The sequence below is a fragment of the Astyanax mexicanus genome, chromosome 1, assembly GCF_023375975.1.
Source record: "Astyanax mexicanus isolate ESR-SI-001 chromosome 1, AstMex3_surface, whole genome shotgun sequence".
NCBI classification, from domain to species: domain Eukaryota; kingdom Metazoa; phylum Chordata; class Actinopteri; order Characiformes; family Acestrorhamphidae; genus Astyanax; species Astyanax mexicanus.
The window spans coordinates 29,481,020-29,495,404 of NC_064408.1; the positions used below are offsets into that span (position 1 = coordinate 29,481,020).

Consider the following 14,385-nt stretch of genomic DNA (forward strand, 5'->3'; position numbering starts at 1 on the left):
GTTTAGCTTCCAGCAAGAAACTGTAAAATGGATTAAGAAATCTTAATGTCTTAGGTCAAGTAAAACCATTTTAGATATGAATGCAGGCTTACACCGTTTATTAAAAAACGCCTCATTAATTAGCTGTATTTGTACTGTAGTAAGGAAGGATTTATATGTTTGTGAGGTATAGTTTGACCCCTTCTATTTAGCAACCATGTTACCTGAGCTTGTACGACTTTTGACAGTTGCTGTATATATCTGCAGTAGAAGGTCCATAAAGTTCTCTAAGCACATCAACAGCACAGGAAATTTGACCATTTAGCACAAGAATTGCAACTTGGTGGTGAGTGGTTTCAGATCTATTTCAGACTGGATTCTGGCCAGTTGGACGTGCTCTTTAGCAAAGCTGGAGCAAAGGAATAGACAAAAAGGAAAAAAGCTGTAGGAGGTACATGTTATGGGCTGGGAACCTTCTGACCCGATCAAATCTTTTTTTTTTTTTATCCAGTATGACACAGTGTAGTGTCACTGTGTCATAAATTAATTTGCATAAAGTATATGTCGTTAAATTGGGACTACAGCTTGTGGTGATTTGTAGAGTTATCCAGTCATAAGTGTCTTAAAGGAGAAATCCATGGAAATGGACTTGTTGTGAAATTGACTAGGGGTCTAGTGAAACATGACGAGTACACACTTTTGTTGGATAGCCCACCCTGTTCACCACCAGCAGGCTTACAATTCTAGTGATAGGGGCATAGCAGTGCCCATTCGGAAAAATAGCAAATTTTTTTATGAATTCTTTAATAATAAGCATAATTTTTATACTGGGGTTTAGGCCGTTTTTTACGAAGAGAGAGACAGACCCTTTTTTTATCCAGTATGACGCAGTGTAGTGTCACTGTGTCATAAATGAATTTGCATAAAGTATATGTTGTTAAATTGGGACTACAGCTTGTGGTGATTTGTAGAGTTATCCAATCATAAGTGTCTTAAAGGAGAAATCCATGGAAATGGACTTGGTGTGAAATTGACTAGGGGTCTAGTGAAACACGACAAATACAAACTTTTGTTGAATAGTCAATGCTAGTGATAGGGGCATAGCAGTGCCCATTCAGAGAAATAGCTTCTTTCTTTTTTTTTTTTAACCACGTCTCAAAATAAACAAAAATTATATGTTTTCCCTGATTATGAATTCTTTAACAATAAGCACAATTCTTATACTTTAGGGGTTTAGGCCGTTTTTTACAAAGAGCGAGACAGACAGAAAGAAAAAGAACCACCTTCCTCTGTCGGGCCACAGACTTCAGCCTTCTCCTCTCCTCAGCCTGCCGTGTTTTATAAATAGCAAGGCCTGGCCCAAATGTTCTGTGCAAAGGAAGCTTCAGGAGGCAGGCAGAACTAAACCCGTTTAGCTGACTCATTGGGGCTGAACGAAGCTGCTTAGATGCCCTGTTCCCTTGCTTGCTCGCTCGCTCACTTGCTTGTTTGTTTTGGTTTGGTTTTATTTTGTCTGTTGGACGGGTCACAGTACGTTAACAGAAAAATAGACTGTCCTGTTTTGATGGCCTGGTTTTCTATTGCTTGTGTTAGGCCTGTTTGTGCTTGTGGAGTGAATTGTATTCTCTTGTTTCACAAAAGGGTTGTTGTCAGGCTCTGGACTTCAAATGGAAAATGTTTCGAGGGGGTATATTTTTCTCTCTCGTTCTTTTTGGACGTGTTTTTGCTTTTCATAAGTTAATGGTAGTCAGATGTAGCCTTTGGGGATATTGTATTGCTCTGTAGCTTTCGTACGCTAGCAAAATAGCCCAAGGAGAAAAGTAGTTCCACTGGGGTTGCCCTTAAAATGTTTTCTTTCTGCCTAGTGAGTCTGTTTGGTATGGGCTCTTTGGAACGGCACTGAATTTAGTTGAATTGTTTGCTTAAGACAAGTATTTTTTTGCCCTGTAATCCATCTGAGAGTTGTTAATGATGTTTGAGATGCAAATTTCAGCTGTGTTGTGCAGGTCGAGCTGCTGGAGGCTTGTTGTCTCCTTAACATTCGCTGGCTTCACTGGAAACACACTGTCCGATCAAGTTTTGTAACCGTTTTAGCATTTCGAGGAACAGCTCTAACCATGCAGGCAGTGCCTAGATGACAGCTGAGTCTCGGATTACGGTCATGCTGGTCAGGTGAATTCAACACAGAGTAGATGCAGAAAAGAGCCTAACACTTCTGTCAGGACAGTGTTTCTATAAATTGGACATTTACACAATTTTTCACCACCATAAATGCAATAATCATTATTTATTTATTTGCAATATTATTATTATTACCTATCTATATTAATTTTTCTATTGATATCAAGTAAGTCATTGCGGATTGACTTCATCTTGTAAAGATGTAAGATGTAAAGACATGTTTTTTTAGGGGTTTTTTTTTTGTAAAGATTATGTGTTTTTAGGGTTATTAAGAAGTTAGGATGTAAACTAGTTACATTTCCCTTTAGTTCACATTTCCCTAACTGTTCCCTTCGATTCTTTACACTGCTGCTTGTTTGAGGAAAGGTTTTGAAAAGGAAATTCCTAGCAAAAACATGTGTTGTCATACAGAATAATACCAAGAATACCTCTGTTGACTCTGAACACATTTAAAGACATCATAACAGAGACTAGTACCATAACTATTTTTTTTAGACTACCTTTTTTTTTAGACATTTTAATGTTATCCCTTTAAAGTCACTGAATTCACTTAACAGCTATCACAAGACCATTAATCATATCAGATTATATATTACTGTTAATTTAATTTTTATATATTTATTTTTCAATTACACCATTATAGATGCTGTTTTGATTTTGTTTTTATAGGTTTGTGTAGGTTAGTCTGTCATGTAATTAACAACTAAAAAACATGACGAGCTTAAATCGATAATTTGGAAATTTAAAATTACTTTAAATCTATTGGGTGTATTTGTATGTACATAATTTTAAGCAGGATATAACATATAAACGGAGTAATTTTTCTTATATGGTTCTAATATACTCTACTTGCATTTATGACTGTCCGAGACTGCCGAAATGTGGTAAATATTACAAGTAAGTTATTGTAGTGTCATCTAATACAGCTCTAATACATAATAAGTATGGCGGCACCACAGACAATGCAAAAACATTGCAAATGCAGAATGCAAAAGAACAATGGGGTGGTCATAATAGCCTAAATGCAAACCTCAAGATGATGAATAATCCTTTTATATTAGACACTTATGGCTACATTCACAAATATAAAAATTGCAGCTCATAGTGCAACTGTCTGTACAGTAATATAAAGTAGAGACATAATGTAAACATTAATGAGCCTTTAGTTCACAACCTAATATAAATATTATCCCTCCAGCATCATTTTTCATTGCCATATTTACTGTCTCTTTTTTTTCCATTTGCTAAAGCTAATGGTCTGATATATTTGTGTCTGTGTGTTCAGGTCCGGGAGAGAGATCTACCCATGGTCATGCACACCCTCTCATCAGAGTTCACCCTCCTCAGAGTAGTGAACGGAGAGACTGTAGCCGCTAACTGCTCCGGAGTCACCAATGGTTTCGTCAAGCCTAAACTGGGTGAGCGATCCTAAGCGTTGCCTTTGACGCCTTATAAAGTTTGTTTACAAGCACAGGGGGTGTCAGCTGAGACGAAAGCCAATTAATAAAAGTATCAACCACACGCAGCTTGAATATCTGACCTCGTTTTCCAGCTGTAGAGCAGACCCACAGGAATTTGAGTCATCCCACTGAGCCATGAAACTGGTCTTGTGTAGTTTTGTTAAATATAAAATGCAGATTTCAGATTTCCCGGAATCGTTTGGCCAGATAGTTTTCCGTTGCCTCATATGTGGTCGAGCCAAGACAAGATTGGTGTTTGACATGTGCTTCTCTAATTTTACACTGCAGCTATAAAGCTAATACAGCTAACTAGTAATAAAAGGTTATACCTACAATTTAGCACTAGCTAACTGAATGCATTCCTGAATCATCACATATTTGTTTCAAACTAAGTTGTCAGGAACTAAGTTGTCATCTCAAATTGACTTGTTTTTTATTCAGACAATATAATTTAAGGTGATGTATAAAAATGACAGATACCACACAAGCAAGTCTGCACAATGCCTATTGTGTACGCCTATAACCTTCTGTTTCTTGTTAGTTATATTAGCCACTTATCAGCAGTGCAAACCTAAAGAAGCAAACTCCAGACATTTTAAAAGAAACATGGAGAATTGTGTGTAGTACGTAGGCCTGTTACAATAACCAGGATTTTTGGATGATATATTGTCCCAGATATAATTGCAATCATCATTTAAAAACTTTATACTGCTAATATAATGATAATTCTGTAGCGCAGGGGTCGGCAATTAAGTTTGGCCGCGGGCTAGATATTGTTCAAGCCATTACGCAGCGGGCCAAAAAAGAAACTCTGTTTTGGAAAATGAAGTGTAATGACATTGAATGCTACAGACTAGTAGCTCTCCAGCCCAAAGGGTTGTTGAACCTAATTGCAGAACAGTTGATCTCAAAGCAGATAAACCCAAGAAAAAAGGAAAAAATAAATAAATAAATAAACACACCGCTCCTCACACAGAATCGAACCCGCGTCATCATGGTCACGGTACAATACACTACCGCTGTACCCTGCTAATGAATTGGGACACGGCCAGGAAAAAATGCCCTTATAAGGAGATAGGGACCCCAAGAACGGGCGGACAAACGAGAACGGGCAGAAACTGAAGTCACACCAAGCTCGACATGAGAGACGGGAGGAATGTACACAAAAGCTCTCCAGAGAAGCGTTTTATTATTCTTTTTTTTTTTCTCATTATGCTTCATTATAGTTCAAACAACCTCACTGGCCAGATGTTTCATGCTTGCGGGCCACATGTGGAGCGTAATAATGCAATTACACATTACTTTTAGAAAGCAAAGAATGTTTAATTATTTTAAATATTTCAACGTTGGAATTGGAATCTAAATATAATATATATTAAAACATGATTAAAACAAAAAGACTGTTTTTAACCAAGGTCTAAATACCATCTCATTCACGTTAGTGGGCTCATCTTGGGCTCAAGTAAACACAATAGGCAGTAATGAGGTCAGCAAAAATTATTGATGTATATCTTGTATGATAAATTGATAATATAATTACTTTGACATATAGTCTCTTGCAATTTGTAGGATTTTAAAATGTTGCCACAATATAAAAATCTATTCTGATTCTGATTTTTCCTTTTTTTCTCTTCAAGTCCCTCGTCCCATCATTCACCCTCTCTCCAGTCCGAGTAACATGTTCTGTGTGACGAGTCTGGACCCGGACACGCTGCCCTCAGTGGCCACTCTGCTCATGGACGTTATGTTCTACTCAGGCGGGTAAGGGCCGGCGCCCCTGCGCCTCTCCTCCTGTCTCACATATGGCTGCCCCTCAGAGCCATCTGCTAGCCCTATTAGGAGAGCAGTGCTGATAGGCAAGTGATGCTCTGTAGGAGAGCATTAACAAGAGAGTGTGAGATGCAAAGAGAAATGTATACAGGGACAGAAATACATGTTTAATCAAATTTCTCTTGGGTACTACTTGTAGGCTGCTTGTTTGGTGTATTCTTGGAGCAGGGGAATTATAAATACGTAGATTTTTTATTTAGAGCTTTTGAGGCACAACATTTACACAAAAAGTACTCTATGCAATCTGCTAAAGTGACTGAAGATTGTATTTGGAAGGAGTGTGGCACTTCTCATGACTGTTTAACTGTTTATCTAGAATATAGCATCTGTTTCTGTTGTGTTCTAATATGGAGTTTAACAAAGAGTCAATGACATGATTAGTACTGTGGTAGTATATGCTAAAGTAAAAGTAGTAGTAGTGCAGCATTTTACCCTAAACTTGTACTCCTGTAAAAGTAATAGTACTGCAATAGTGTAAGCTAAAGTAAATATACTAAACATATACATCTGTAAAAGTAATAGTGCTGTCGTAGTGTAAGCTAAAGTAAAAGAATTAGAAATGTAGTAACATATATTAAACCTATTTTTCTATGCACATATAAGCAATGCAGAAATGTATCATAAACCCATACCCTAGTAAAAGTATTAGTACTGCAGCAATGCATCCTTATTCCATCAAAAGTATTTTTCTCAATTCTCAAAAACAACTGCTTAAGGAGCGCCAAGTAGTCCAGCAGTCTAAAGCGCTGCCACTATGAGCGGGAGGTCGCAGGTTCGAACCCCTGCTCATGCAGCTTTGCCAACAAGCTGCCGGCGCTCAGAGGGAGCACAATTGGCCCTGCTCCCTCCGGGTGGGTAGATGGCGCTCTCTCCCCACATCACTAAATGGTGATGATCGCAGCTCAGGGCGTCTGTGAGCTTGATGTACCAGATCCGAGCCGCTGCACTTTCCTCCAAGCTCGCTGGCTGCTCGGCAATGCTGCATCAGCAGCAGCTCAAAAAGAAGCGGTGGCTGACTTCACATGTATCAGAGGAAGCATGTGTTAGTCTTCAGCCTCCTCGTGTGTTGGGGCATCACTAGTAATAGGGGAAGTCCTAATGAGTGGGTTGGGTAATTGGCCGTGTTAAATTGGGTAGAAAATGGGGAAAAATTAGAAGAAAAAAAATGCTTAGGGAAAATACAAAATATTATGAATAATTTGAAGTATACATTTTACTTATAAATACTAAATAACCCACATAACTGTAGTGGGTGATTTCAATATGTCAAGTTTCTATCAATATAGAAACTGACATTTGTTCTCTTTTTGATGCACTTTTAAAGGGTTAAAAATAAAAGTATAAACTTTAGCTCAGTAACCACAAATACCTTTTTAAATACATGTTTTTGACTTAAATGTAATTATGTTTATGACTTTTAGTAAAAATGTATTATTTACAAAAGGAAAGTACAAATGTTTCAAATGTTTCCTACTAAGTAAATAACTGAGTAAATGTATGTACAAACCCAAGATTTCAGAAAGAAACAGATTGGCAATTAGATTAGAAATAGTCTATAAAACATTACAGACCATGAAAGATTGTGGTTGCCAATGACCTTGCAGTACTTTTTAATTACAAAGAACGCTGCTGAATGCTGATTGTCAGCACAGACGTGTTTGGGGCTTTCATTAAACCACTTCTGCTGAAAGTAAATTACAATGTAATTAACTTGGTGAGTAAGTAAAGAAGTTATGACGTGACAGGAAATTGACATGTTATCTTGACTGAGTGCTATGTAGGAGCTTTTGTTGACGATTTGGTAGCTCATTCTCGTGCAGCTTGTCCTTCTACATCATGTAGATTTATTCAAGTAGAAGCTGGCCTTTGACTTCCAGATAAAACATTATTGCATGTAGAACCTTTTAACACTATGTGAATATATTTAGACTTAATAAAATACTAATTACACTCAAATCTTGCTGATGAATTTGGTTCTTTAAAAACAACTATTGCTTCTGGTCTGTGGCATCTCTTCTTATCTCTTATCTTGCAAATATAAAAATGAAAAAGGGGTGTGCCCAGTACGGTTCAGATTCATAAAATACTTTCAAAGTTTTACTCAAATTAACATTAAAAGTAAAAAGCCCACAAAAAACAAGCAGAAAGTAAAATGTCTCAGATCCTCTGCAGAGAAGACACCCAACATCTGGTGATGTCAGTGGGTCACAGCCTTCAGGCAGTCAGCATATGCGTGGGATCTTCCAGGAAGTACTAACCACAGCAGTTTTATTTAAAACTATAATTTAAGAGTGATTTGTGCAGTTACTTCTGCCCCCCTGAAATGCAATTACACTTATATTACTGTTGTTATTAGAGAGAAAGAGAGGCACTTGAGTCAGCAGCTCCAGACAGCAAAGCTGCCCTCATCGTAAAAGTCTCATTTCAGAGCTTCTGGAGTTGCTGTACTGTTGAATGCTGAACTGTTGACCCTGCTTCAGTGCAGCAGGAGAAGTAGGCTGTTTTATCGAGGCTGTATGTTGTGCAACAGTGACAATCCCCTCTGTGCTTTGTTTCTGGACAGAGGGAAAGAGGCAGGAGCACAGAACGAGGATTCGGACCACATCCGCTTCTTCTCCTTCTCCCTGATTGAGGGCTACATCTCCCTGGTCATGGATGAACAGACTACTCGAAGGTTAGGACATTTTGGGCACTTTGATAGGGTGGGCCTTTCGATATATCTGACACATACATTTTTCTTTAATTCAATATACTTAAATTGTATTTATAGATCACTTTTTAAAACACATGTTGTCATAAAGCAGCTTTACAGATTACAAACACATTACAAGCCACATTGCTCAAATCAGATCTCTTTTGCTCGGATCTTACAAATGTAAGTGAGCTGTATCTGTGTGTAATGTGAACGAGTCTGTGCCTGAAACACCTCACATGCGCACACTGATACATGAATTAACGTTTCCTTCTTCACCAACAACAAAAACATCATATTTGAGAGACGACTCGTAGCTTTATAAAGAGAAATGGATGCAGCTCATATGTGAAGCATCTTTAGCTTGAGTGGAGAGAAATCAGCTGGTCTGAAGTTCATGCTCCGATCGAGGAGAAGAAAAAAGGTCAGGCAGTTTGCTTTTGCTGTTTTTGCAGCTATAGCTGCACAGCTGCACCAAGAGATGTGTGAGTATGAAAGAGAAGCACGTAGCGCATTAGCAAAAGCAAAAAGACGCATGAATTCTGATTTGACCGTTCACATTCACATCAAATGTCCATGAATCGGATCATATCTAATTTAGGAACACATGTGAAATTGACTCAAATCTGATTAAAAAAAAAATGCATTTGGCACGTTCACACAGCCATGAAAAAATCAGATCTGAGCCATATTGAGCAAAAAAATCCAATTTGAGTCACTTCAGCCTGGTAATGTGAACATAGCCTTAGTAAGTAAACACCACTGTGATGATGAAGGTTTAAAAGAATGTATCCACTTAGTGTCCAGTCTATGTAATTCTAGAACTATAGAGCGATGCTTTACAGCAAATAGATCTGATAAAACAGACAGTAAATGTAGAAACAAGGATGTGATGTTAATGATATGGATGATTGGTGTATATTTTGTATGTGGTAGTAAAAACACTACTACTAATAATTTTCTGTGTTAAAAGTTTACAGTAAATCTGAACATTTCTTTTTTGCTTTTAAAATATGAGCCTTGGTTTTAACTGTAGTCGGACAGTATTCCTTTTCTTTATAAACTCACCTTTTCTAAAGTTTGAAAGGGGGTTATTTAAAGCAAACTACTGGTTGGAACAGCTGTGTAATTACTCATCATTGTTAAGTTTTTATAAGGTTTCATTTTAAAGAGTTGCTTTGCTGAATTAATGAATAATCAGTAATGATTCCAGTTGGTTCATACTTTCATTCGTTTACCACCTGACTTGCTTTAAGCTAACAAATCTCTCTTTTCTTTAAGGTTTCCCAACAACGTCCTCTTCACCAGCGCTTCAGGGGAGCTTTGGAAAATGGTTCGCATTGGAGGACAACCTTTAGGATTTGGTGAGTGTAGACAAATATTATCTTCTCTACAGATTGTTTTTCTCCTGTATGTAATGTTTTGTTATTTCTTCCCAATGTCTGCTTTTTTGTGATGGCTCAATCTTTAAAAGGTAGGATTATATAATCTTTTCAGTAACAGAGTTTTCAATTTGTGTATTCTATGCCAGATGAATGTGGGATTGTGGCTCAAATTTCTGAGCCACTGGCGACAGCTGACATTCCAGCCTACTACATCAGCACCTTCAAGTTTGACCACGCTCTGGTAAGCACATTTATTTATCTATTTAAAGTAATGGCACAATATCAAATTAACACAATTACTTCACCATTTCTTCTTCAAATATGAATATTCAGTATATCCATCAGTTTGGCATCATCCCACACAGTTTATAATAAACTTACATAGGTGGTTTCTGACACTCAATAACACAGATTAATGGACAGACGTATAGACTAATAGTCATGTGATGTCCTCGTCATTTGTTGTCATAGGTAACACTAGGTGTCGCAGTATGAGAGCTGCATAAACAAGTCTATTCAGGATTGCGTAAGGAATATATTCCTAATTTTGTCAATACTAAATCTGTGAGCTGAATACAGAATGTTATCCTGTAAGATCTATAACTGAACAGATTTGTTTAAAACAAAAGGTTTGCAGTGAACAATTACTTCACCATTACTTCACCATTTCTACTTTAAATATAAATATTCAGTATGTCTATCAGTTTGGCATCATCCCAGACAGTTTTAATATACTTACATAGGTGGTTTCTGACACTCCATAAAACAGATTCATGGACAGATGTATAGACGAATAGTCATGTGATGTCCTCGTCATTTGTTGTCATGGGTAACAACTGGTAACAAGTATGTTGTCCTATAAGATCTATAATTAAACAGATGTCAGGAGTTTTTGTTTAAAATGAAAGTTTAGCTGTGAACCAACACTGATTAAAGGCTTGTTTTGTAAAGTGTGTCCAATTTTGTTTAGTTTGTGTGTTTTGTAATTGCTGAATGGCTGTTTCAAAGCATTTGAGGGCCCAAGCAAAATGGATGCTGCCCATAGATGCTGAATACAATATTTATATTTGTTATATATATTTAACTGACAATAAACTAAACACTTATTTTGAGGTTACTTTTATTTTTGATGTATTTGGAAAGTACTTGGCCATGCAAGTGAAGTTTACTCTTGTTCTTGTTATTGGAAATAATAAAAATATAAAAACGATGCCTGAAAACCTCTGACCTGTTGACATCCGGCCGGCCTCCCCCTTATGATGGGGAATGCTGAATGCTAAATGCTGCATTGTGCCTTGCATAATGGAATCTCTGCTTATGTGTTGTGAAGGCTCCGGACTACAATTGAAACATATAAGCTCAGCTGCCGTACCTGAGCTAAGACACAATGCACACAAATCTGGTGGAATTTTATACGCATCACCATCGATTTAAACCGCAAATATGCGGGAATGTGTGGAAGGCTCAGTAGACCAATCACAGCTTCTGCTGTCCGCGTCTCGCAACAAGTATTTACATTTCTGTGGAGTCGTTATCAGCAACGCTTTTAAAAGGTTTGTCGTTACATTCAATTCATAGCCAGTCATTTTATGTGGGCCCCAGGCAGGCTTGGGGCCCCAGGCAGTTAATTGGTTGGCTTGCCTTGTAGAAACAGGCCTGCTTAGGACCTCAACTGTGTTCATTTAACATCAGGACCGACTGAATAAAGATTTGTTGAGCTAGAACAAACTAGCTGTTGTTTGATTTCATTAGTTCTCCCATATCGGTTACTCATTTGTAGACCCTGACACCTGCATCATTTACTCTGCTTCCAGGTCCCTGAGGAGAATATCCAGAGTGTGATTGGAGCTTTGAGGACCAATGAGAGCACAGGACAGTGAGAGCCTCTCTTCCTCCTGATTGGACAGGAGTCTCACGTCCCTGCTAGCGTATTGATATCTCAATGTCAAAACTCTCTTAAAGTGCCAAGAGCTTCTCCAGGACCTCTGTGTGTGTATGTGCGTGCGTGTGTGTGTGTGTGTGTGTGTGTGTGTGTCAGGGAGGACTGTACGGGAGACGGGGGTGGGCGATTTGGGGATATGTAGAGGAGGGGTAGACAACACTAGAGTGGGGTTGCTTATAGTTTTGCAGGCAGCATTGGGCTCCCCCTCTTCAGTATGGAAACGGTTGTGCCAATATTTATCACGCCATGTTTGCACCTGTCCCTTATCATCACCCCGCCTCAAAGCATATTCTCTTCTACAGAGACCCTCGGCCGTCTGGTGCAACTGCAGTGTTCTGTTTGTGTATCCCCAACCCTTTTCTGTCCCACCCCCTGCCTTATCTGCCCCCTCCCCCTTCCTCCCTGCACCATTTCTCACTGGGAACGAGGCCTGCCTCAGTTCCAGAGATATCGCAAATCACCAGTATGTATTAGTGAGTGGTCTTCTGTAAAGAGAGGGCTCAGAATGTACACCACAAACCTTTTTTTTTTGTTTGGTTTTGCTTTGCTTTCGTCTAACTCTCTGTTTCTCATCACCCCTAATCTTTTTCTCCACTCCACTTTGCTTACAGTGCCAAGTTACTTTTAGACCTGAAGAGACTCTTCTAAAACACAAGTATTTCCTTTTTCCACTTTTTTCTTTGTTTCTTTCTTATTTTTGAGAGTGCAATATGAAAAGTGATTATTGCTGATTAGTTTGATAGTCAGGAAAAGGACTGTCCAGCTGTCTAAGGAAAAGAAATATTGTTTTTTTATTTGTTTGAAAAACAAAAACACCTGACTTTCGTTCATTTTCCCCACACCCCCACCTCCCTCACGTAAAGCCTATGTTCACATTTTCGTTTTGAATGCCAACTGGCTGGGTGATGTATACGTTTTCTTTGTTGGGTTTCTGAGTAGAGTGAGTGGTAGTTGAACACTATTTCAGTTCAGTGTTTCACTTTTCACATCTTTTCAAAGTTACAAATATGAAACTAGAGAATGAATCGTGCAATTTACTGTACACTGTTTTTAAAACACACATTTCTGATGTAGATGGACATTTTGTTTTATTTTGTTTTTTTGTGTTTTTCTCCTGTCCACCCCTTACATGTGTGAAGCTGTCTTTGTGTTTTGTGATTGGAAAGAAACGGTGGCACACTCCCTCTTTCCCCCTATTTTTTTTTCTTTAGTCCTTACCACTCAGCATTTCTCAAGGCTAGTTCTTCTAGCATGGAGGACAAGGTGTGGGTAATTATGGTCACTTATTGAATGTTGTTAGGGGTCTGGAGACACCGGCGGCGTTACTTTTTAGGCCTTCTACCCTCCCAACCCAATCTGCACTTTATTTAAGATCTTTCTTGGGATCTTACTGTTCTGGTGTGAAAACAAGTGGAAAGGAATCTTTTTTTTTTTTTTTTTAAAGAAGAAGAAGAAGAACTTTTATCGGTCCTAGAGCATGGATGGGTATTGTTTGTTTGCCACCCCCTCCCCCTTTATCTTCTGTTAGCTCTGATTAGCAGAAACCATGTATTTATCAGTGTTAAAAAAGGGTGACCTGTTTCCTCTCTGACCATTAAAGACATGAAAACAGTGTGTCTTTTGCAGCTTGTAGCATTTCTGTAATGAATTGTCTTTCACTGCTTTTATCTATTTTATTTAATAAAGATTTTAGTTGCTATAGTAATACACTGACAATGCCACAGGTCATGGGATAGCAGTATGTAAACCGGACTGCTTTGGAACACTGATGAACTCCATGCAGCTGCTATGATCAGTGGAGTATGAGTCTGTGGACTCCTGCACTACTACTAGAGTTGCCTCTCTGTTTGTACAGACAGTTCTAGCCAGATGAGACACTGGATAAAAGTGTCTCATCTGGCATTTAAATGCCCACACAACTTGAAAATGAAATGTAGCACCCACTATCATGCTTTGCCTAAACTTAGTCACTCACAAGATAAAACCCCACCCCATATACAGGTGTGGGCCTTCCCATTGTGTACCCCCGAGTTAACATTTCATTATCGGTTTACATACTGCAGTGCCATGACTTTTGGCCATACAACACCCTGGATGTACCCACACCATGAATAGATGAAGAAAAATATCAGACAGAAGCCTTTAAAACACTAAAGATATAACAATAAAAATCTCAGTCAACAGAGAGAATAAAATATTACACTCATGTTGTGTAACAAGTTTGTAAGGTATCTGTTAGAGCAGATGAATTTAAACACTTTCTACATGATGCAGATATTTTCCAGGTTTTTGAAAAAATATATAAATGGTATTTAACCATTTATTCTGTATAATATGCCATGCCAACACTTGCATTGCAATTCTTTGCAATGTCAATATACCAGTCTTTTTCTTTTTTAATCCACCAGGGGTTGCAGACACCTCTTCTATTTTCTAATTACAGGGTTCATACAGTCATAAAAAACCTGGAAAAGTCATGGAATTTCAAAATAGCTATTTCCAGGCCTGGATAAGTTTTGGAAAAATAAAACCAAAACACCCAGAAAGTTTTGTCATGGAAATTTACAAGCTACTATCAATGGAGAAAAGCTATTTTAAATGAACAAATGCCAAGTAGCCAGCGCGCTTGGAGTACAGCGCAGCGACTCGGCTCACAGATGCCCTGTGCTGCAGACATCACCCTGGGAGTGATGTGGGGAGAGAGCGCCATCTACCCACCCGGACGGGGCAGGGCCAATTGTGCTCCCTCTGAACACCGGCAGCTTGATGGCAAAGCTGCATGAGTGGAGCTTCGAACCTGCGACCTCCTGCTCATAGTACCAGCGCTTTAGACCACTGGACCACTCGGCGCCCCATAGTTGGATTTTTTTATGTCCATGTCTGCACTGATGTTTTAACATATTGTATGGTCATGAA

At 38.5% G+C, this 14,385-nt stretch overlaps 1 protein-coding gene across 2 annotated transcripts in view; it reads left to right on the top strand.

Annotated features, from left to right (window-relative positions):
- Positions 1 to 13,083, top strand: part of castor2 (cytosolic arginine sensor for mTORC1 subunit 2) — a 34,710-nt gene extending 21,627 nt beyond the window's left edge. The window contains exons 4-10 of one of the 2 annotated variants that reach the window (XM_022680601.2): positions 3,446 to 3,578; positions 5,258 to 5,381; positions 8,014 to 8,124; positions 9,424 to 9,506; positions 9,674 to 9,768; positions 11,342 to 11,423; positions 11,459 to 13,083. In XM_022680601.2, coding sequence (XP_022536322.2) covers positions 3,446 to 3,578; positions 5,258 to 5,381; positions 8,014 to 8,124; positions 9,424 to 9,506; positions 9,674 to 9,768; positions 11,342 to 11,407 — 612 coding nt within the window. In that variant the 3' untranslated portion in view covers positions 11,408 to 11,423; positions 11,459 to 13,083. Of the gene's footprint in view, positions 1 to 3,445; positions 3,579 to 5,257; positions 5,382 to 8,013; positions 8,125 to 9,423; positions 9,507 to 9,673; positions 9,769 to 11,341 lie in introns of both variants that reach the window. The other variant, XM_022680597.2, reaches the window with a different exon arrangement.
- Positions 13,084 to 14,385: the final 1,302 nt, after the last annotated feature.